Source organism: Drosophila gunungcola, chromosome 3R (genome assembly GCF_025200985.1).
Source record: "Drosophila gunungcola strain Sukarami chromosome 3R, Dgunungcola_SK_2, whole genome shotgun sequence".
NCBI lineage: Eukaryota > Metazoa > Arthropoda > Insecta > Diptera > Drosophilidae > Drosophila > Drosophila gunungcola.
In genome coordinates, this window is record NC_069139.1 from 25,666,483 (window position 1) to 25,691,979 (window position 25,497).

The 25,497-nt window shown below is 39.3% G+C and overlaps 1 protein-coding gene across 2 annotated transcripts in view; it reads left to right on the forward strand.

Moving 5' to 3' along the window:
• The first annotated feature begins 7,910 nt into the window (after positions 1-7,910).
• The window catches only part of LOC128266765 (uncharacterized), a 53,819-nt gene continuing 36,232 nt past the window's right edge, over positions 7,911-25,497 (forward strand). The window contains exons 1-2 of one of the 2 annotated variants that reach the window (XM_053003496.1): positions 7,911-8,798; positions 14,527-14,606. In XM_053003496.1, coding sequence (XP_052859456.1) covers positions 8,613-8,708 — 96 coding nt within the window. In that variant the 5' untranslated portion in view covers positions 7,911-8,612 and the 3' untranslated portion in view covers positions 8,709-8,798; positions 14,527-14,606. The remainder of the gene's footprint in view (positions 8,799-14,526; positions 14,607-25,497) is intronic. The other variant, XM_053003495.1, reaches the window with a different exon arrangement.

Sequence of the window (25,497 nt, forward strand, 5' to 3'; positions counted from 1 at the left end):
CAAAACTATTTTTGGCTTCATATTTTCTTAAAAATTAAATGCTTTTTACTTTTTAATTATTTTCAAATTAAAAGAAAAATACTTTGCATCTATTTTTTCTTCAAAAATTTTTAAAATGTATAAATATTTAAATAGTTTTATATGACGTACATTCATTTTATCCAATAAGATTCATTAAGCAGCCTTTCATTTGGCTTTCAATCGATTCTCACATCAATTTAATACACACCCTTGGACGCCAAGTTCAGCTGCCTTTTTCCCCCAATTGCCAAACATTGTTCTTGCGCTTCTTTAATTTAACTTTAGCTGGCTTTGGTTTTCGTAGCTGTCTTCTCGTGTCTTCCTTTTTTTGGATGGAATTGGCACTTAAGTTACTCAAGTGGAAAAAAGTTTTTGTTTTTCGTTTACTCGATATAACTATACAAAAAAGAATGAAAAAAGAAAGAAGCCAAAAACAAACACAGATGAGGGGGAGAACGAGAGCCCCCATTGAACCCTCTCTTTCCTTGGCGCTATCTCTTTTTCTCTGGCCTGTCAGCTGGATTTCTTCATGGGGTTTCTATATATCCCTCCCCGGGACTATTTTTGCATGCAAAACTTTTGCCGTCTCTTGTTGTTTAATTTTTTGTTGTATTTTTGCTTGCTTCGTATATCCAATTCAATTGAAGGCTGACAGCGGCCACAATTTTCATTATGAAATTGGATCGTTGTCAATTTGGTTGGGAACAAAAAAAAATGGTTATTTAGAAGGGGTGGATTTGAAGGAAACTCCCTGGGCCTTGGGTTATTATGGTTATTACTTTGCTAGCCTGAAAATTTGCCGCGCGGACAGTTAGCACCTGTTAGGCCTACAACTTTTTTATGGCCGTTTCCCTCCTTCGCTTCTTTATTGCCTGTTTATCGCTGCATCTTTACAAATCGCTGTTCACCTTGAAGACGGTTCGAAAGTAGAGTGAAAAGACTGGAGCGAAAAAAAGAGCAGAGAAATACCAAAATTCCACTGTGCATCGCCTCCTTCTGCTGCTTCAGTTCATAAATTAGAGTTGGCTTCCCTCTTTTTTTCGTGGGGCTTTTAGGGGGATTTTCAGGGGTCTTCAGTTAGCGAGTGATGTGATAATTGCGGCTTGGCTCAGCTTGGCTTACTGTGTTCGCCATTTAATTGTTAGTAATTTGTGCTTTCGCGTTCTCCACTTTCCTCCCCTTGTTTTCCATTTAGTTTTCCCTTTTCATTTGGCAGTCATTTATTCATTTATGCAAGCCGCGCTTTTTTCTCGTTCGGTTTCTCTTGGCGAAATTGTTCAACAAATTCTCGCTGGCACGCATTGCTGGCTGCGGATGCCCTTTAATCCATTGTTATTATTATTGCCGGGTTTTCTTCTCTGGGTTGGTGGCTCTGTTTTCAAGCTGCTGTTCACTTTGCTGGGTGGCAATTGCAATGAATGTTGTTATTTTGGCTTCACTTGCACCTTTACGCTTCGTAGTTTGTGTCTAAGCTTTGACGTGCACTTCCTTTTCATGTTAACAGAAGCGTGACAACAACAAAAAAACAAGTTAAGAAATACATAACAGGCGAAGAACCAGCACCACCAGAAATTAAGAAAAGAATGGAAAGTTGTGGTTGGCTTAATCAGCAAAAATAAAAATTAGCAAACTTCCGAAAATATAATTATTTTTTTATATCATCAGATATTAGTTTGCCTATTTTATTTCATAAGGATCTGCCTAATAGACAGCTTTAAACAAGTTTAGTTGTGAATTTAAATTAAAAATAATTACCTGAATGTAAAGATTATACCTTAATTAACACTTAGGCATTGCTAATTTTCTGATAGTTGTTTTATGTATTACCACCATTATGCTATAATATTTCAATGCCCCCTATATTATTGTGATTGGTGGATAATGGTCTTTTTAGTTCTTAACCTGCATGGTTGATCCTTGTTACATAATATCTGAAAACTGTTACCTTCATTTTAAGTACTATATAGACACCTTAATATCAAAAAAAAGGGCGGAAAGATGCAATATTTGAGAGGACACTGTAGTTTGAGAGGTCCTAAAAAATATCACGTTATTCTGTGCGAAATTATCTGGTCTCTGGTTTCGAAAATAAAAACTAACAGAAGTCGAAGAAACTGAACAAAAATTGTTACCGAGAACATTTAAAGAACCTTCGGAGACCGCAAAAAAAGAACTTTGACATTTTCCTTTTTGTGATCAACGTCTCCGCTCTCTCTCACTCATCCCTAGTGCGCCTCCCCCTCTGGAACCCCCCCTCCCTCAGCCCATGTCTTTGTGTTCAACGTTTTCATGTTTTTGAGCTCAAAAACTTTTTTGGGATTATTTCTGTGCGACTTTTCGGGCATGTGAAGTTGACTGTTTGACTTTTTCGGTAGAATAACATGGACTTTTGTTTCATCTCCGCTTCTCCGTTTTCTTTTGCACTTTTATTCGTGTGAGTTTGTGACTTTATTCATAGTTTTGTGGAGCTTTCGGGTTGACACCTTTTATTTTTCCCATTTTTTTGGTTGTGTTTTGCATGTGTCACAAAACCGAAACTGCGACTGCGGAAATAGAAAATTGTTTTCTCGGCGGGTAACAAGTTTGACCTTCAAACTCTGATGAGATGCCACGCCCACTATTCCGGGGCAGACTTGAGTCACATATGCCGCCCCTTATGCCCCCTTCGTATTTGTATTTTGATGATGGCCCATAAATCAAAGTCCCAAAACTACAGAAACAGAAAAAGTGTCAGGCTCTTGCAAATTACTTGGAAGTTGACATCGCATCGCCGTTGCCCCAAAAGTATTTTTTGGTCTTGTCTCAGGGATTCGCTTAGCATATAAACACAGAATACTCACTAGTTTATGTCCCAACTCACTCGCTCTTTCGCTTTCTCGCTCGCACGGAGAAGCGGCTCAACAAAGTGGAGCAACATGTGTGGGTGTCATTTAGTGGCGGGAAAATGAGAGAAGTTAACACAGTGGGCATTCGATAAAAGTTTTTTTGTCATGGTTATCAAAAGCTTAATAAGGCAGTGACTTTTGTGAAGCATTAACAATTTGTTTTCATAAGGTTTCAATATTTGTTTTTATAATTATTATTTATAATATATTATCATAAACCCTTTGATTAACCTAATATTTTTTATATGAGTTTTTTCAAGCAATTTGCTTAAAAACAATTTTCGAAAACGAGAAAAATAAGTGAATAATTGAAAAACATATTTATATGCATCATTCATTATTCTTTATAAAAAAAAGTCGCTCCAGTACATAAGCAATTCTTGCAGCTTGTCGTTTTCTAGTTACTTACATGTATTTGGGAATTGTATTCCGCATCAGGAAAGTTTCTAGAATAATAATGCAAAATCTGGCCCCGAACTTCTGAATTAATATCGAAGGCAGCAATCCAAACGCTCAGCTGCCGGAAAATTACGCTAATCAGTCGCTCCACTGGCGATTAGCGAATACAAAACGAGAGCCAACAATAAATAAATAAATCAAATTCACAACAAACAATAGGAGGAATAAGAATAAGAAGGAGGAGCAGCAGTTGAAGGGGCATCAAGAAAGAGGGCAAAGTTTACCAAGTGATTTGGATAAGTTCGATATTGCGTAGGCAAGTCTATAAACTGGCGGGGGCAAATCATCGGGGGGAGGAGTCCGAGGGTTTTGGGAGACTGGCCAACAAATATTTTGACATTTTTCCAGCAGCGGCCATAAATCACTCAGCGAACGAGTGAGCGAGAGAGCAATGGACGGCTGACATGATTTCTGTTCCCTGGACTCATAATTAGAAAATTAGTTCAAGTAGCAGGGTATTGTGTATATGAAGCCAAATATATGTAATACTTCAGAAGAAAATTAATTATATTAAAATTTGGAATTAAATTTAAAAACACAAAAAGGATTGTGTCCTGTGATAAGGAATTTTTTTTGGAAAAAAGAGAATACAGCATTTTTTTTACAGAAAATATGGTTGCAGATAATATTTTGAGACTATTGAAAATCTTAAAAAAGTTTTTATGTTATGTTTTATTTTTTGAAATATTCTACAAAGCTTAAGTTGCAATCCATTGTAGGGCACTGTGTGAAGTTTTTAGCAAGTTTGTAGAGCAAATATGACGTGCAGAACTAAACCTTTTAGGATCCCACCGATCCATGAACTTGTCTTTGGGTATATCTTTTCATCTCTCGATACTTCCGTATCTCTTTCTCTCCGTCCAGTCCTTCTGCGGATTGTCAAGTGCTAAGTGCTCGAGAGTGGCGAACTGCGCGTCACAGGAGCAACTCGAGCACTTTGACAGACTATTATGCGAGAAAGGTTTCTTTCACTTTCCATGGCAGGGAAGCGGAGAATCGGGGAATCGGGGAGCCGGAGAACCGGAGAAACCAGACGTGAGAAGCGGAGGAGCGAAAGATGTTCGAGTCGCTGCGGAACTGTCATTTCCGTTTTACTTGTAAAATGAACATGGAAGTATTCGAGGCAGCCGACAAAGTGGCAGCAGTAGCAGTAGCTATAGCTATAGCTGTGGCCATGCTTATACGAACTGTAGCGGGCGGAACGGAAAGGAGCAGCTGACGCTGACTTGTTATATACTAAACTGCCCGAGGGGCGGGAATCGGGAATTGGAAAGTGGGAAGCGGGAAGCGGAAGGATGAACCATGCCAGACAGACAGAGACGGAGACAGACCGACGGACGGACGGACGGACGAACGGAGCGCGAGGGAGACAGACACAATGGGGCGGACGGACGGACAATTGCGTTTAACGTTTTTCGCAAAAACTTTTCGCTCCGCTTTCGTTGTATATTCTGCGCTAAAGGAAATTGCCGGCGAGTCACAGACGGAACGGAGGCAGTGTTGTTAACAATAAATTACGGAGTATAGCTAAATCAAAATCACATAATCGGAAAATGGAAAAAACATATATTTTCGTCACAAAAGGCCAACATTGGAAAATAATAAAATTCTTTTGATTTGTTTGTATTTGTATTAAAAATTCTACTATTGAGAAATTTGTTATATCTTAAAATCTTTTTAATATAAAATACTGTTGAACTCGAAGTTTCAGGAAGTTTACCCAGTTTTATTGGCAGTGGGATGTACAAATAAGGGTACAATCAATTCTACTACTGTAACTTATTTTTCTTTTAATTTTTCAGTACATTAAAACATTGAGGAGCCACTGAACTTGCTCATCTTGAATTCAACAATCCTTCAAATTACAAATAAAATCCCAATATCAACGGCTAAATATTTGTAAATTTGTTTAACTTAAACTCGAGCACCTAAAAATTGGGTATGCTGCAGCTAAAATTAGCCAACACGTCAACACTCAAAGGAGGAGGGGCGGTGGGCGGTAGTAACTGCGGGATGTGGTGGAGTGGGTGGGTCGGGGCAACAGCGCAACCAAGCATTTCGCACTGTTCCCGCTCCGAAGGTAACAACGCAAGAAAATGCCAGGCAACAAGACAAGCAGAACTGACGTAAAAAGATTTTTGTGTTTCCCCCCGGACCGCAATTCCCCCCCTGACCATCATCCATTTGGGGGTGGCGTCTGGTCGGATTGAAGCCTCATCATGAAGCTTTAGAGTGCGATCTTTAAACGCTGTCCAAACGGTGCGAAGTCCATTAATTCGGAAGGGGAAGAGCATTCTAACGCGTGCGGCTTTTGATTGGAAAAAGTTGCAAAGGAAATGGTGAATTTTTAATTAAATGTTAAAAATTGAAAACGAATTTGGTTGATTTAGGCTGCGTGGGTAAACATCTCCGAAAATGCTATAATTCAAATATTTGAAGTTAATTTAAAAAAACCAGGTCTTAATTTTACACTATTTCTTTTGAAAAATCCCTCAAGACCTGTTAGACATTAATTGTACAAACACGTGATGCACGCATTGCGATGTTCTGTAATTTCCTAGCAACTTTAATGACACTTAAAATTGTCCTAGTTCCAGTGAAACTGTACACAACAAACTGTCAACTTCCAATGAAATGTTTAAGTTTTTGCCACAAGAAGTAAAATGTAATTACCCAAAAGCCAAAACTTAAACATTTTCCTGTTTCCGAAATTTGACATCCACACCCTCAACCAAAAAAGGGAAAATGTAACATTTTTTCACTTACAATGCAGAAATTCTCTGGCTAAAGAAAAACTATTAGGCGATGGAAGGGAAAATTTTAATGAAAAATCTTTTGGCCAGCATGCAAAAGCCACTTGAAAGGGCCCTCCCTTTCTCACTTCCGCCCACTCGCCCCCTTTCTTTCTGAGCATGCCACCTCTCTCTTTCAGTGACATGAATGCTGACAACGTGTCTTAGTTTGCACAAAACGAGCTCAAGAGATGCAGTCAACACACACACACCCGCATAGGATTTCCATTACCAGGACATGGCCGCCTGTTGTTGACTCCTTTCTGCCAGTGCATGTGTTTGTGTCTATTTTCCCGGCTTGTCATGCTAAAGGAATTTTAATTTAATTACAAGCCAAGGCTGAAGAGAAAAATATATGGATGTATACCTTCTGATATTTAGACTCAAAAAATAAATAGGCCCATTAATAGATTAGCCTGTCGTAAAGATAAAAAATCGGTAGGCAAGCTGTCACACTCAAAAAATATTCCAAATAAGGATTGATCGGCCTGTAAGCTGCGTAAAAAAAAACATGTAACAAAACCAAACTAATGTTTTAAAAAACAAGAAGAATTTAAATTAAATTTAACTTTTATATTTTAAATCAACTTTAATTTCTTTTCTGTGGACTTTCACTTTAGTTTGATTATACTTTCAGTGCAAATTTAAATTCCCCTCGCCTATGGCTGATAATCAATAATAAAAATCAGGTCTGCATAAATCATTTCCTCCTGTCTAGCTAGATTGCTTATCGCACTTGTCTGGGAAATTAGGAAAACTTCAAGCAGCCCCTTCCAAAAGTATATTTTCAATTTTCATAATTTTCGGTTGAGAGAATTGCGCCGTCGGCGTTGACACCAAAATCAATATCTACGAAAATTCCTTGCAGGCTGTTTTTTCTACAGGTATTTTTTTTGAGCTCAGATGCTTTGTCATATCAATAGACTCCCGTCCTTGCCCCCCCGAAAATCGTACCCCTCATTTCGGGACTCCACACTTTGTGGCAAGGCCGCACGTTCGTGCGTTCGTGCCAAAAAATAATTTCCTACTCGCCAGACGCAGCACCAAAGTAAGGAAAGATCGCTGGGGCAACAGACAAGGGACGGCAGCCTCCGAGGGGCAACTTGAGCGCACTTATTGTTATCAACGGCTGAAATATGGCATTTTAATTTTATTAGCTGCCTTTACATGCAGCACACTCCCAAGCCAAATAAATGTGCGGATGATGATGGCCATGGTGACGATGACAATCTCCAAGTGCGACAATGGGATCAAATGGATTTTTGAAAGCACTTGATGTTGCAACAGGGGAGCTATCGTAAGGAAATAATTTGTATTCAAACTTAATCGATTGATATGACGACAGGGCTTAGAAAATATTAAAGCGTACAAAATCTAAAAAACAAAAATACCATAATTTGTAGAAATAAACACTATAAAAGATGAGAATATCCCATGTATTTTAAGTATAAGCTTATCCTATAGAGCAAATTTTGTCTAACTATGTTTTAGTTCCTTGGGTGCAAGTTATGCTATTATACTGCTACCTATCAATATAAATATATATTCATTAACAAAACTATGTTGTTAATCAATTTTTGGAAGACTTTTTTCCAAACAAGGGATTTATTTCCCCAATCGTATGCCCATTGGCTCCCATTGTACGGGTTGTTATTGTTCTGGTTTTGATTGTTTTTGTTTTTGCCTGTCCCTCCACTTTTCGACAGTTTCAGGGAGATTGTTGAGGTTGGTGGTATATCGTAGGGGGTGTCAGAGAAACAGAGAGTTTCCCTACCAACTGCGCATGCCGAGAATCTCTAAGAGAATCGGGATGGAATTAATAGGGAATGGGTAGCTATCAAAGAGCCATAAAGTTATAGTTGCCATGGCAATGAAGTCATTTACCCAAAGTTTATTGCCAGTTGAAAATTGCGTTATTATTATGTGGCTGCTTCTGCTCTTTATCTCACTCTCTTGACCCCGGGGGCCGTTCTCTTAAGTATAATAATTTATTGCGCCTTGATTGAATCCCACTTCCCCTTTGTTGTCATTTTGGGGCTTTTGTTAAGCATTTTCGAGCGCCAGCCAAAACGCTCCCAAATAAGAGGAAGAAGCCGAGCACTCTGCTGATGGAGAAGAGCAGCAGAAAATGCGGAAAGTACGAAAAACACTTTTGTATTTTGGCTCCTAAGGCGGCCAACAAAACTGGAGGCATCTCTAGTTGGCAATTTCGCAGCGTCGAGTCGAGTGAGATTCGAGCGCAATAATTTTCCCGCAGAAAGAAAGTGGCAAGAAAGCGATAAAATATCTCCGAATAATTTCCCGTCGGCAAATGAGTTTTGACCATTGCGAAAAAAAACATAAACAGAGTGTCCAATTGATTTAGGCCAAATGTGCGGCTGACACGGTCAATGGATCTGAGTCCTTTCCCGCCCCCCTCCGCGTCTTCACCCCCCTTCGGCCGTATCGAGCGAACATGTGCCCCATAACACCCATCGAGCTACTGTCCACGATTATCCTCGAGAAGCGAAAATTACGGCCGTCGACGAAGCGAAAAAAGTATCGCAAATAGCCGAAAATAGAACTCAGTTCCTTCCTACCCCAAATCATCCATTTTTCGGAGGTTTCAGTTCGACGGAAGGTGTCGCTCAATCCACTGCAGGTAAAATGCCTATCTGACTTCTCTAGTTTCTGTTCCAGTTTATTTTTTCTAGGTCTATTAAAAGTTCTACAAAGTTTCGAAACAGCTGTTGGGGAGAAAGTTTCCCGCTTAGCAAATGTCGGGAAATGCTTTGTATAAATAATTTCTGTGGCTACATACAGTTTGGTTTTGCTTTGCCGCAATTCTTTAGGGTGACAGTGCATTATTTTGATGAGGTTCCCGGAGAAAGTTGTTTACGTTTCTTTTATTTTTTGAAGTTCTGGCCATAGGAATTATAGTTTTGCGAGTGACTATATATGTTTCAATATGAATCTTATAATAAAGAAGGCTTACATAGTTACTATCCATTACATTTTCGGGACACAAAAATAGACAGTATCTATTAATCGCACCCATCATAAGTTGAAAGTCAGAATTTTATTATTCTTATTCTGACAAAATATTATTTCTTAAATTTTTTGGCTTATTATGTTAAACAGTTTTTTTGTATTTTTCATTTTTTCCATTCACTTTTTAAGCTCTCGCCGAGCTATTTTAGGAACTATTTTCCATTGAGCGTTTTGCACAGCTGAAATCTGTTCAATTTACCACAAATATTTCTTGGGTTGGCCATATAGGAATACCTGGCCTCCGGTTGCCGCTGCCCTGTTCCGTTTCCTCCTGCTTTTTTTCCGTGGCGCCCCGCATGTCACCGAAAAAAAGAAAATGTAATGCATTTCCACCGCTGCTGCCACATTGTAAATGGAATTGAGCAATGCAACAACAATGAAATGTGTGTAACGCATGAGATGAAATGAAATGCAACACGCGCTGAGGGCAAAAAAAGAAGAAATTTACAAAAACGAGAATTGAAAATCAGGCGAGCGAAAAGCGAAAAAAAAGGAAGCAAAACAACAGACCGGGAAAAAAATAATTTTAAACATGGCGCGAACATAATGTCCTGTGTCCTTGCCTGTCGCCGTCTCACTCTTCTGCCCTCTCTTTCCTTGCGAATTTCCCTCCGGTTGTTGTTGTTGGGAAAATCGAACATTGATTTATGGCGTGTGCGAATGTCGGGGAGGCAAAAAAAAGTATAAAACGTATATATAGGGGGAAAAGGGACTGACAACGATGATGCTGATGAGCTGGAATTGTTTTTGATATGTCCCGGGCAGAGTAAGAGTAAAAGGCAAAGGGGGAGGGAGAGGGAAGACGAGACAGAGGGAGACGGACACAGCGACAGATGCAGGTCGGTTACATGAACGCAACGAATATCGGAATATATGTCTGTACATTTACAGAAACGATTCTCGGGGTCCCTCATTGCCTCGATTATTATTATTATTTGTGACAAACGGAGGGAAGATGTCTTCCCTCTCTGTCGATCGGATATCTCCCTCTCGCTTCCTCCCGATTCCCTCATTTCGCATTCATCGATGTAGCATTTACAACGAGAGCAGCCGCAAAACAACAATAAAAGGGAGAAAAAATTGCAAATGCAATTCGTAACGCATAAATTTAAAAAACACAAAAATGAGACAGTGACGGGGGAAAAAGGGGGGAGGCCAAGCGAACGCGTGTCACATGTCGATTTTCGATTGTTCGCAAATTAATATATAAAACACAACGATGCGGTCTGCCTTTTCTGCGGTTCCTACGGTTTTCCATATACCCCCTCAAATTACATTTCCCCCCTAACCGAATTTACATGATACAATTGCGGATATTGAAAATGTATCGATTTGTTTTGCCGAGTCTGAAATTTTATTTTTTAATAACAGTTTTAATTCAAAAGGGCGAAAAAAAAATGGCTTAGTCAATAACACAGAGCTTAATCCTTAAGGAATTATTGAATTAAAAATATAGAAATCATTAGTACAGTGAACCGAAATTGTATAATTTTTTTAAGTTTGTAAGTTAATAAACTATAGTTTTGTTTTATAAATTAAAATGACTATTGATCCACATCTTACAATTAAATGGAACTGATGCTTTTCGCCTCTTAAACGCTTCCTGGAAACCTAATTTCAAAGGAATTTCTCTTCGCCAATAGCCCAAATTCTTATAAAATTAGCTCCATCTAGCACTCCATGCCTAACTCCCCAATCCGCCCCATCGATCCCTGTCTCCACACTAAATCTATCTAACTAAATCTAAACTCGTTTGGGCCTGCCATTGCCGACGGCCAAACACGCGCTGGTAATTGCAGCAATTGGCGCTCATTTCTCTGTCATAAATATCTTTTTGGCCAGCTCCGCTCCAGACTGGCGCAAATTATCGCATCATGCATGGCCGTCGAAGGGGGGCGTTTGGGATGGGGGCGGAATAAATTGTAAATCACCTTCACACCAAAGACGGGCGGAAAACCGATTTTCCAACGCTGCCCCCAAGGTCAGAGAGTTTGCACTAGAAAAGCGAGTTAATAAATTACGTGTAAAACAACGTGTGAACTAACATAAATAATTTCGTTGAGCCCTCTCTTGCACATTTCGTAGTCACTCCTAGGAACAATCGATTAAGCGTAGATAAAAATCAATTTGCGGCAATAATAAATTGCTCAACTACCAGGAGCATAAGCCCCAGCTCTGCACTCCGCCTGTTGCAGCAATTTAGCTTCATTTTGCCATACTCTCAGCAGTCCCTCGAACAAATTGGCCCGCAAGGTGAACCCAGAGTACAAAAAAATAAACAAAATCAACCGCACTCTTCATGAAGAACCCAGCCGAGGCGGGCAAAAAATTTACAAACATTGTAATCACGGGTTAAATATCGCCAAAGCCAGGGCCAGCTGCTCAGAGTCCACAGCCATCTTAACCCCGAAAGTATCTAAAGTTGAGAATCTTCCACCTCAGTGGAGTGAAGCAGAGGTCCGGGGACAGGGTCGCGGATTAATCACCGCGGGCAGGGCAAGCCCCAGACTCCAAGGCTCTTCGGACCCAGTCTGCAACCCCGACTCCCACTCCAACTTCATCTGCAACTGCAGCTGGAAGTCTTCGGGTGAAGCTCAGTCCCATCCACTTGCCCAGTGCTCGCCGAGATCACGATTCACAACTTAATCCCAACCAGCTAGCTCAGCCGGTTTCCCTTGCCCTCCTTCTGCACTGAAAAAAGTAATTCTTGTAATTAAAGTTGAAATTATTCTTAACAATCTATATTATTAGGAAGTACTTGAGTAGACTATAGTATTCAATCAATTTTTTAAAAAACAACATTTTTTTTATAAAGAACGACATGATTTGTAGGAAACCTACACATCTATCTGTTGATTAAACATTTATAACAGCTAAGAAAAAATAAACTAGTAGCAAAAATGTTTTTTAAATTCGATTACTTACCTCGATTTATTTAATAGGAATATTTGAAAGATATATTTAAACTCTTATGCCAGTTTTATTGTATTTATAGTTCTAAAATTTAAAATGAATTCAAGAAACGGCTATTACAATCAAAACATAAAAAAATATGAGATGTATTTTTGAAATGTCTTATAGTTTTTCCGAGTGCTCATCATCTTCCATCTACAACTGGAGCTTCATCTAGAAAGGTGCAGCATCGTTTGTCCATTTGTTTCAGATGCTTTTGTTGCGTTTTGTATTTTGTTCATTTCACATTTTTATTTAACCTCAGCAAATCGTCTGCCGCCCTCTCTTATTTTTTCGATGCAGCCACGCCCCCCTATTCGTGGAGGCCATGCAATGGCAAAAAAAAGTTGCCAACTGATTCATCGAATTCGAAACAAAATGAATTCATTTGCTAGCTCCCAATGCCGTCGGGCAAGGGGGGAGTGGACTTACTGGAAGGGAGGGAAGGAGCGGCCTTTTCTAATTGAAGTGTTTGTCTAGACCCCGCAGCGGTGAATGTTGCAAGTGATTAGCAAATGGAAGGCAGAGTAGATGGTCCGAACACAGAGGATGGCTTGTTAAACGATCCAAAACGGATGAACGGTGCTTGGCTCTGGGCGTAGGTTTATAATTTTTTTACTCCGTATTTTATTTAAATTGAGATAAAACAATATTATTTATTTATAAATTTAATAGAGAATATGTAACAGCAGGGAGTTCTTTAGGATCCTCTTCCGATAATGATATATCTTCAGAATAATTTTCAAAGGATTTGAACTTTTCCTAATAAAGCTTAAGTAAATCTTGTGTGTTATAATAAAAATGGATATAACTTTATAGAACATAGAGTTTCGAAAATTTAAAAATTGCTAGTCAACTGCAATGCACCCCCCTTTCAGTTACGCAAACTTTAACATTTTTTAATACGATTTCAAAACTGGCTTTTAACGTTCCACAAACGGCAGTCAGAAAGCGGAAAACCACCCAGAAAAAAGCAACATCTCGTCGTGCACTTTTATCAGAGGGTAATAATTCATTACACACTTTTTCGCCTCCCCTTTTCCCTTTGCCCTTTTCCTTGAACCATCAGCGGACATCGGAAGTGCAGCATTTACCGCCATCGACTGCCATTTTCCCCATGCTCCTGGGAGTGGAAAATAAAAGAGGAAAACGGGATCGGTCAGTTAGCGAGAAAAACCTTTGGAAAAGCTACCCGCGAAGGGGTAGAACCCGAACTGATAAGGCATACGCACCTAGGAAATAAGAAAGAAAAACAAGAAAAAAGGATAAGCCTGGATAAGCCACTCAATTAACTAATTGTCCTCAAATGATATTCATTAGAGGAAAAGCCCTGGCCAGCGGGTACTATTGGGGAGGAAAACCAGCCTGATGGATAAGATTTCAGTTATCGTAGGACCAAAAAAAAAAAAGAAAAAAGAGGTCCAAGCGGAGCCATAAATCAACGTAACTGTCAACGTCAACGGCGTCAATAGTTAAGTGCGAGAGGGAGAGCACGAGTGAAGGGAATTCCACCCCCGAACGTTTGCCACGCCCCCAACCCCAAAGGACGACATCCCAAGGTCTGATGGGGGAAGTTGGCTTTTTGCATTACAACTAGATGATGTCAGCAAATATGAAATAACTAAATTGTTTCAAAGTGTCAAAGGCGAATGCGCACACATCTAAATGCATGAATATAATGTCCTTATGAGTATTAACACTTCCTTTGGCCCAAGCCAAACAGGATATTACAAGCTGCTTGTGGGGAAATTAGATCTTCACAACTGCCTCGTAGTTCCAGAATCTTTCACACAATTTTCACAAGCAGCAGAAGGAATTTCAGAGGAGGAAAAAGAAGGGGATACGGGGTATGCAGCAGGAGATTGGGTAGCCATGTATGTCAAAGGTCCCACGAGGGCATCGGTGGCGCCACTAAAATACATGTTGCACTTAATTGGAATGAAATTCGTCTGTGAAATATGACTTCTGGATGGGTCCCCAGATTTTGAAAGGGGAGAATCGGTATCTGGTTATGGTTAAAGTAAATTTGGAATTTCATTTTTGGGGATGAAAATGTCTGATTTCGATATGGTTTAATTTGAAGAAATTAAACATTGTATTTGTATAAAACTTTTAATATTATTAAGTTTTGTACACAAAGAGAAATCTTAAATGGAAAAGTTTCATGTAGTTTGATAAACTATATGTTTTAAATTAACTAAAAAAAAACTAAATATATTTATTAATCTTAAGCAATTCGCGCCACTTTTTTCCCATATCCTCTTTAAACACAAAAGCCCACTTCATCCGTCATACCCACTCTTTATCGCCCACTCTCCATATGATCTCTAAGTTATGCATCTAACAAATTGAACTAATTTTCTATGCTCACCTCTTTGTCATTGCAGGTAAACACGCAACCACTTTTCAACCCGCTAAAAGACTGGCACAGACTATTTACCGATGCCATCTCTGTCTGCTCCACCAAGTAAGGAAAATATGATAAAGGGGGAAGTTTCTCAACAGAGGGGGATTCTGGGATGGGTAGCTGAATGGGATACATTTCAAATACCTTAAATGCGCAGGCAGCATTCCAGCAGTTGGCTATATCTGATTTCTGTCAACATTAAAATTGCAGACCTGACAATGCAACGGACAAAAGAACCGAACCAAAGCGAACTGAACCAAACCGAACTAAGTAACCCACAGATAGAGTGACAGGATACAGAATATTGTGGGGAACCGATGGGTTTTGGGGGAGAGGATGGGGACGAGGATTTCGCCAATTGGCCAAGTGTACTCCTAGGCGATAACACAATGGCTAAGACGCCCCAAACTGGTTGCCGGGGAGCCAGTGAGTGGCAACAGAGATTATAAATTGAAATTGAGTTCATAAAACACGAATCAGCAAAACGTTTAACATCTTTATTCCTGCGAAATGGCAGAGACACAAACCGACAAACCGACGTCTCGAAGGCAATCGCAATCGCATTGGCAATGGCAATGGCATTGACACTGGCACTGGCACTGGCAGCCACAGATGGAATGGAAGGAAGACCCGGACCAAGGTGCGATTTCCTCGACTTCTTCGACTGCTCCTCGAATGCAATCAAACAAGCGCTAGTCAATTGCAGCCATGTCGATTCCTTGTCTGGGCATCCAGCATCCACCATCCAACATTCAGCATCCCAAGCATCATCTCCCAGGCCGGCAGCCTGCCAACTCAGTCTGGCCAAGAGACTCGGTTCTCGGTTCTCAGTTCTCGGCCAATACCCAGACCAGCAAATAGACAGACAGATGAACGCGAGTGCGAGCAGCCAAACTGCCAAAGTGCTGGAGGACCATAGTGGTAAAGAGATGGGTTACCATGGGCCAAGCAGATGTTATTTCGAGTAAAAGGTGCAGGCGTTTTCCCAGAAAGACCGTGTTAATACATACTAAAAGAATTTCTTATTCAAATTCAAATTAACTATCCTACAACACATCCAGTTGAAAATAATTTTAAGGTCAATACTTTTTTACTTATTAGCTTCCTGAAAATCACATAACTCTCTTTATTTTTATAGGGACTCAGGGTACAACTTTAAAGATAAATAAGTTCATGCTATTGTACAAAATAACTTGGCCAATTTACTATATTTTTGTACTCTTTGAACAAATCCAAAAAGTGCCGCGATTAACAAAAGGATTAAGCCATGTGAAATAAAAGTAGTACGCTTCGTAGGTGGGGAAAACTATACTTTCTTGTTTAGCAATTCTCAATTTCTTAAGGCAGTGTGGACTTTCATCACTTTGTTTTTATTTTATACATTTTTTTTTAAATTCAGTTATGATCTGTTCCTCCCACTGTTTAAAGATTTTTTTGGATGCTGTGTGAGCATCTTGAATGCGGAATGTGCACGCGTTGAATTTCTTGTAGACGTGCGATAAAAATTTGCGACATTGCAACAGTTTGGCGAACGTGCGAGCCCGTCGAAGGTGATGCCGCCCCTGATCCCCTAATCCCCTCTTCCCCACTCCAATTGTCCCCCTTTTGACATACCCCTGCTTTATTGGCAGCTCTTAGCATAAGGCCGCTGCAGGGCCAAAAAGCAGATGACACTACCCGATACTCCTAATCTGCGTGAATAAAAATGTAAATGAATTGAAGATTGCCCTGGACGGCATTTATGAGCTATGACCACTTAAGGAGGCTGGTCTGAGAGGGGGGCGTGGCGGACAAAACGTGGACACAAGTGACAAGTGCGATTAGGTCGGGACTTGGGTGCATTGCATTTTTTTTTTTTGGTTTTAATAAGCCGCGACAGGCAGGTGAACAGCGCAAAAACGTAACACAAATGGTGACTGAACCTCTTGGTCAAGGAAAAGAGACCCCAAAAACCAGTCCGATCTGATGGTAATATCCCATGCCATCCAGAGTCGAACAAACCTAACGGAGCTGGGCCGCCGAATCGGGTTGAAGGCTCAGATCCAGACCTGGCACAAACATGTTTTCACTTCCCGGACGAAAGCTTACCAAAATAAGAAAATAAAGGAGAGAAAACACACACGGCAATCTAAATGCCACCAGATGGGATCAGGGTCGTTGGAAAAAGGGGTACTAGGATTGTTTGTTCTTAAACTAGCGTCTTGATCTAAATTTATTTTAATGGACATTCATAGGACTACAGAGCCAATTCTGTCAATTTAAAGTTCGCTGAGCACGAATTAATGCTTAATTCTTTATAAAGATTATTTTGATATTGAAAGTCAAAAAATTTAATGATAATTTTAGGCCAGAAAATGGTAGGCAAAAAACAGCATGATATGTTTAAAAACAGGATTAAAAAAATTCTTGTTCGAATTTTGAGAGTAGTCAAATGGATATGTTTATAGCTTTGGTCGTAAGTTTCTGTAACATAAAGCAACAATTTTAAGTCGTCCGCTTCAAATTTTGAAAACTTGAAAATACGCTACTAATTTTCATTTGACAAATAAATTTTAAATAAAAAAAAATTAAAAATGATCTTAAACTAAATTTTGTTCTGCAAAAGTAAGAACTCTTCTTACCATGAATCCCTTTTTCCTACGCCCCTGGCCGACCATCTAAGACTGCCATTTCATGATGGCTTCGTTGCTAAAGTGTTTGTCGATAAACCAGGGCGAAGGTGATGGGGGAAAATAAGGTGAGGTGGGGTGAGAGGTGTGCGATTGACCAAGGCGCATATAATAAAAATTAAATCGCACAATATAAAAACGCTCAAGCCAGAATCGTGGAAAAAGGAGCAGGAAGGAGGGACCTAAAGCAAAGACGGGTCGAAATGAAAACGTAAGCGGAAAAATCGAGTCACGAACATTGAAATATGTGTTGTCCACGGCCCCAGAGAGCTGATGAGGATGTGGATGTGGATGCGGAGGACATGGACATGGCATCGACTGATAAATGCGTGGAAAATGCAACAGCTGCCAGAGCTGGATAAGAGCGCTCCGCACCAGCAGGCAGTCGCCAGGAGTAGTGGAAGTGGTAGTGGTAGTGGTAGTGGAATAAGAAGGAAAAGTGCCGGAGGAAGATTTTCCAGAGGTTTAGAAGCTGAGGCGGCCGCGGCTCTGTTGGTAAACAAATCATTTGAAAGGATTTTCACACACAATCCATCTTCGTTGGACCGCTGACTGAGCCACACTGAGATCTGTCTCAATCTGTGCACTCTAAAAACAGAAAACAAAGATTAAGAAATGCAAAGAAATAAAATGTTTTAAAGCTATTTTAGCAATTAAAATATATATATTCATGAAACTTATGAATTCTGTACGGCATATGATTCAAGGATTGTCTTTCAATTTCAAACACTCCAAAAAAAAGAACGTTATATATTACGTTTATTTTCACAATTTTTAAAAATTCTTACCAAATTATTTTAGTTTAAAATTTTTGTTTCAGTTTTTTAAGTTTTATATAATAATCCTTAGCTATAAAACATTATATAATTTAGGTTTAAGTGTTAGACAATTGTAAGAACTCATGGAAATATTTTATAAACTCGATAAAATTTTTCGAGTGCAGCTCAGTCATCCTTTTACTCTCTCTCCCTCTCTCTCTCTCTCTCTCTCTCTCTCTCTCTCTATATATCCCTTTTGAGCGACAGGCAACCTGTTTGTTCGCCTACACAAAGGATCAACTCCTTTTGAGGCGAAAGTGTTCAGGACAAAAGGCCAACTCGGATTAGAGGCAGTACAAAAAAAGAGAAAGTTGGCATTGTCGTTCGGGATTTTCGCAAAATATCAATAGGCAAAACATTGACTTGCTGAGAGAAAAGAACTTATGCAATCGCTTCGCTGCAGTTACAGTTTCACAGCGGTGCTACAGGAACAAGGACAAATTGCAAGGACACGACTGCAGTGGTCTTACTTTTGTCCTGCATTTCAGGCCTAGCGTAATCTTATGTAATTTCTGAGCCACGCGAAGGTCAAAGGAAAGGGCAAGTTATTCTGGGTTTTATGACTACCGATCCTTATTCCTCGTTTTCTGAGAGCCAGTGGTGTGGGAAGAAGGCGTGTGGTCAGCTAACTGTAGCAAGGTCAATGGCAGTTTCCTCATTATGTCACCGGTCATTACTTTAATGATATGATTTTTACGACCTCCTAAGTTGCAATAATTATGGGTCTAGGCGTGTTGGGAAATATATGATTTACTTTTTGTTTTACGCTGCGTTCATTTGGTGTGCATATGCAACAGTTTAATTGTAGTTGCTTGGAATATTCAGGGAATGTTTGAGTTCGTAATGGCAGGAAGATATATGGGAAAGCAATTGTGCCATTTTAACTTCGATTGCTAAGAAAATTAAGAAATTGTCAAAACGAAGTATGTGTCAAATAAAATTTAAATATTTCTCATAACAGAACTTCTGCTCACTTTCATTTCATTTTTCATTAAAGAATTTCTCATCAGAACATTCAACCTAATCTGTATGTAAATTCAAGTAATTTCCCTTCTCTCAAATTAGATTAAATTCCTTTCGGCCAGCCAATCCCCTGCCAATGTTCTCGAGTCCTTCGAAGTATTTTGTCAGTTTCATTTCGCTGCTGCAATTTACACAAAATTAAATTCACACTGTCCTCGAGGCGGAAAAGACAACACAACCCAAGGGGCGACTGGAGGTGGGGCGGCAGGCAATAAATGAAAAAATTCCAATGCAACGTTTGAAGTTTATTGGCCATAAATAAGGGGCCAGAAACCCCCCTCGACACGGAGGCTCAAAGGACACTCGGACTACAAGTCGAGCGAGGACAACAAGCGACAGCGATTGACAATTTGATTAAAAACGAGTAGCGAGTGGAAAAATGCATACAGTCAGGATGCATTTGCACTTTCCCCCCACCGTCCAACATTAAAGTGAAAGTTTCGTCCTGAATTTATTTTGCGTTGGTGGAAAAAATCCTGCGGATTGCCAAACCATTCATCCGCTCTGAGTAATTGTTGCTAATGAAAAGTGGGAGTGGGCGGCGTATTTAAGTGGCTAATTTCACTGGGGGTTGCCCAGGAATTTCCAGGGGGTTGAGGGGACAAGAATGACAAATGAAATTGCAGCCGCTGCACAAAATGCAAATGAAATGTGCAACGTGGGGGTGCCGTCGGGAGGTGTTGTTCGGTTGTTCCAGGACAATTGGTTTTCCATGTGCGAATGTGTGAACATGAATGCATTTATCCCCATCCGTGTGTGGGTGTGTGTGTGTGTGTGTGCATTGCATGAGTGAAATGTCGTTGTCCGTCCCTCTGGCTTCTGTTTTACAAATTTCTCATTTATTGGCCGTGACAAAATATGATACGAAAATTAATATTATTGATTAAATAATTGAAAATGGCAGCAATAAATTATGTACTGGCCCGGCATTCTGCCCCTTTGTCCTATTTCCCCTGCTGTTCGCTCCTATTCTCTGACAGTTTGTTTTGCATTTTGGAATTGGCGTTGACACTTTGCGCTTCGGGATTTTACTGGTCATTTCGTATGAAATTTGAATGATTCTCAATGGATATGCATTAATTTGGTGATGGCTATTGATTTGTCATGGCTTATGGCAAAATTTTCATAATTTTGATAGGGTGAATATGTGCATGGGGTAACTTTAAAGTAGTGTTTTGGGATAAAATCGTTTTAAATTGGCAAAGAGTTAATTAGTTTATTTATAAGACAAGGATTGTAGAAAGCAGCGAACTTCAGCTCAATTACTACCAAATAATCAATATATAATAAATATATACAGACATACAAATTAAATAGTTCCTAATAAATTTCAGAGTTAAATGTAATTTTAACTCACATTACTTCGTTATCTGCCTTGGTTATAAAATGTTTTTAATGAGTTTTAAACCTTTAACCGGAAGCAAGTTTATTTAAGCTGCTACCAAAAAGTTTTATTTAATATCTCTGATTTTCGCATCTTCCAACATCCATCGTTCATTTGTGCTTTCATTTAGAAACAATTACCACAGAAAATTTCCACCCTTGTACTCTCCAGACAATTTCCCATTCCCTTCTTCATTTGCCTTTCGGTTTTAATAAAATATTTCATAATTCCCTCGACGCTTTTGCTATTGACACTTGCTGATGGCATCTCTTTCCTTTGTCCGTCTCTGTCTCTGTCTTTTGATCTATCTCTTTCGCACAGAGCCTCCTGCTGTGCAGTCAAACGCGTAGGTGAAAGTTCACTCCGGCTGGTGAGAGAAGATGCACAACAGTGTCCTCCGTTGTTCGTTGTCGTTGTTGTCCACAGGACCTCAGCTTGGCATCATCAACAATGCCAGGAGCAGACGATGGTCTAGTTGGTCTGGGGGCACTCTAAGAAATACTTTTAAGTGGCAGAAATACATATATTTGCACTTGTTCAAAAAAAAAATGTCAAAATTAAAAAAAATAAATTTATGTTTTGAAAGCCTTATTTGTGACAGTTTCATATATATTGAAAAGTGTTTGCCTAAATGTTAGAAAAAACTTTACAATTTGTATATTTAGCAACTCAAATATGTCTTTTAGAATTCACTTACTTATAAAACAATTTAAAAAGAAAATTTATTTTTTATTTAAAAAGCTTACATTTTTAATTTAAAACCCTACTTTAAATTGGGCACATTCTATTACGCTTTTCAATTTAAAAAAAAAATGTTGAGTGTGATTTTGCTGGTTTTTTGTGCGGGCTTGGTCCTCTGGCGACGGCGGTTGAATTGATTTCAGCGTTGATGGCGTTGACACAAAAAGCTTTTACGGCGCCCTCTGCGGTCGCTGCACACCGCCGGCCACCTACGGCGCATCCTGGAAGCCACCCCATCCTCCCCCTTTCCATCCTTCATCCTGTTCTTGTTGCTCTGGGATGATTTACATACAAAGTGAACATGTCGTAAGGGTTTTTTTGCGATCTCTTTTGGTGGCAAGAGTGGTCGTCCTCCAAGGCATGGCGGAAATTAAAGTTGTGACACCTTTAACCAAAACCGTGGAAAAGTATGCGAAAATCCCTTACGGATTGGCCAAGAATTCGCGATGAGTTGGATTATTTTTCTTCAATTTATTCCATATTTTTTGGTATGCAAAAAAAGTTTTCATTTAGAAATTGCAACCACCATTGTTGTTGCCGTTGTTTTGCGGCTACCTTTTGGCACAAAGGATGTGTCGCTGGTGCTCGTCCTCATCCTCATCCTTTTCCTGTTCCTGTTACGGCTGCTGCCCTCCAGCTGCGTCAGAGAATTTCGGGTTTATTTTTTTGGCTGCCCCTTCCAGTTGAATTCGGCCTCGAAAGCATTTACGCCCCTCTGCTGCGGGGCTGGACGGGGAATTGGGGATGGAGCAGGGGTGGGACGGAGGGGGATCGCACAGCATGTCTTCTCCTTGGGCAACGTCAAAAAATATCCGCCCGTGTCTGCATCGAATTCAAGCGGCGGTTTATTATTATATTTTTTTTTTGGTTCCCCCTCATTCTGTCGGTATTTTTTCCTTTTTTCCGTTTTCGCTCTTCCAGTTTAATAATGCAGATATTTTTTGAAGTGTAATGAATTCAATTAAAGTTTTGTTGAATTGAGGACTTTACATAAAATGGAGTTTTTGTTTAAATAGGCCAACATTTTGAAATTTGAATTTTGAAAAAAATATTTTTTTTATGTATCTTTTTGACTTGATTTGAAAATTATCAATATTTGTATGAGTGTTATAAGTTATTAAAAATTAATAGACATATGTATCATTTCTAAACAATGAAAATATATTAATTTTAATGGCTCTATTATAATGACTTGTTAACATCTCCCCTGATTGTCCCAAAAATCATCTTAGATCATCCTGAGCGTAATGCCATAAAAGTCGCCAACGTTGATCGAATAAAAAAGAAAATGCGTTACCAATTCAAAAGTCAGTCAAGGTTGTAAAAGTAACCACAGTAAACACTTGATAGCAGCCACACACAGGCATAAAATGTTAACAGGCGTTAAATGATTTACTTAACCAGTTGGCCAGTCGAAATCCCAACAAACATTTGGCACACATTTAAGTATAGGGCGCGTGGAAGGCGAATGAATCGAGTGTCAGAAGGAGATGGGGATACAGAGCAAAAGATAAACGTCGACAAAGCGATTTGTATCTAATTTTATGAGGTCATAAAAAGCAATCATTTCGCCATTTGCCGCACAGACCGCAGCTGGCTGTTGCCCATAAAATGTGTGGCTCAGCCCAGCGCCCTGCTCCACTTCATGAAAGGTTCTTAGGCGGCAGTAAAACGGATTTTATGGCCTTAGAACCCCCGTTCCAAAAGCCTGAGGTTGGTTGAGTGAATTACATGAATTGGCTGCTTATTGGATTTTAATTGTTATGGCCAAGCGGGAGGTGTGGCCAGTTCAAAAGTCGGAAGCGAAAAGGTTGCCCCATCCAATCCACTTCCGCAGAGAGCCGAAAAAAAGACAACAGATCTTTTATTTTAGCCTCCAGATAAGCGTGTCACATAATTAATTAGCTACAATGAAAATTTCAACTAATTAGCACAGAAAACAATGATACAGTTGAGGGAAAACTCTGGTTTTTTACTGTTTTTAATTTTTGGGGGAGGTAAGGTCAATGAAGACGTGAAGGGAATACAAAAATGCGCAGTATATATTTTAATGAATTCATAAAATCATTTATATAAAAAAAGGAAAGCAAGTTAAATATTTCAAGGTTCTGTGCACAGCGAGCGGGGGCAGTCGAGGGTTAAGCAAGCGTTTGCGGCCATTTTAATAATTATTAAAAATTAGTTCCATGTGTTTCCTGCAGCTGTCCATGAATGGTAATCAAGTTGCAGGCCCGACCCCAAGTTGATACCTTTCCAATAATTCCCGCCATGGAGGGGAGGAATCTCCTCAATTTGGGGCCATAAATCAATCCCGGTCCCTTTCAAAATGTCTGTGTTTATTTTCGGGGGAAGCTTTTTGAGAAATCTTTTTAAATATCTATCCCGATCCGACTGTCTCGTAAACATGTTGCAAAACACTTAAAATATTTGGTTTATTTCATATATATTTCTTTAAAATAATAAACATCAGTTTCTTTTCCAAGCGTGACACTTGCCGAGCGCTAAAACTGTCAACTTACCAAGTCTTGTCATAATTAAAACACACAATTTCGCTTAATTCCCTGTTGGCTCTTTTTGTTTAAACAAATTCTTGTCATGGTCGAGAAAATCCATTTGGCACCCAGCGCTGATGGCTGAATTGGCACTTTGTATTTCGGATAATAAATTTGAAAAGGCTCTAGTATATTGGCTTGAAAGAAAATTTTGACAAATAATAGCGGGTGGGGATTATTTATGAAGACCTTATTAAAACATAATTAAAAAAAAAAGGGATGGCGATAGAGATAAGATATTTTTAACAAAAATATTTGAATGTCATTTTTGTCGTAAAGTGGTTGAGGTAATTTCCGATTTGATTAAGATTTTCATATTATTAATCCACTTCAAAAGTCAACTCTCTTTTCTCACATACTTTACAACGCCCACTGCAATCTTAATTGCTCCTCAATTATAAATACATACACATAAAAAAGACATTCCCGCACGCAATTCTAAACAGGAATTCAGTATCCGGATTATGAATAAGCGAGTCCTGTAATTAGAGCAATGAGCCCGGCGTCAGATCGTTATCCTTGTGCGCAAACATATGAGCCACAATAAAACCCAATTTGGAGCATAATATTTCTCGACTCCCGGCTCTTTGTGTCGCCTGCGCTGTTTGTATTTAATTACGAATATATTTTGAAATACTAGCGTGGCATACAAAATGGGGAAATGAAAAATGTTTGCACGCACATGTCATGTCAACTGCAAACGCATAAAATTTATTCAAAACACGCAAAATTCAAAAGCCAGAACAGCAACAACACGAAACACACGTTACCCAAAATTTTAGTCGAACGGTTTGTTTTGAACACCCAAAAGTTGTGAAGCATCCCAAAATGAGGAATAGTTCCCGACACGCTTTAAGCGCCATGATATGAACAAGTCCAAAAAAATTGTCGCGTTTGGCATATTTTAGATTGGTTCATTTCGAAGAAATTTTTTTGAATTAGTTGTAAAAATATTTTAGTTATACCATTATCAGTATAACAATTCTAAGCAGTGAGTGTACATGTGGCATGTTTTTACCTATAAAACAAATGCACATATATTCAGAAAATTGATGTGACGATTTTTACGTGTCTGTTTTATTTTAAACAATGTTAATGTAAATAACTTATTGATTGAAAATTCTTTTAAAAATAATTGTTCTCACCACTTTGAGTCTGTCTAGCTTCTAAGCCGACTGTAAATTTAGCTGCAAGTTATTATTAGACTCTCAGACAGGAAGAGGGAAAAGACTCAGACTGGAAGCCCAAAAAGGGCCGAAAAGCCACGACTCCAACTCCGACTTGAATGAAAGGTGCAATTTTTATGATTTATCGCCATTATTATTATGAAAGCCGCCGGAGCTGGAAATGAAACCACAGCCAGGGAAACCAGAGCAAAGCCACAAAGGTAAAGGCGAAAAGGTAAACTCAAAGAATTTCGTAGAGTTAAATTATTCAAAAAACCATAAAAAAACATATTAAATAGGAACTTGTGTGTAGTCTCCACTGTAATTTTCTAAGACTCTGGCCAAAAGTTTTCGGTCAAAGAAACCGACAAAAACAAAAACAAATTAAGGAGGGGCGAACCAAATAGTGGAAGATGGCGACCAGCCAGGGGAACATTAACATATGCAGCAGTTCACACGATATATATAAATTCTTGCATATGTAGAGCCACCCACACTGGCACAAGGACACACAGATACTCGGCCACTCACACACTCGCACTGACAGGTGCCAAGGCATTGAACATTGACTGGCATCTGCTTGGGGGAAAAACGAAAA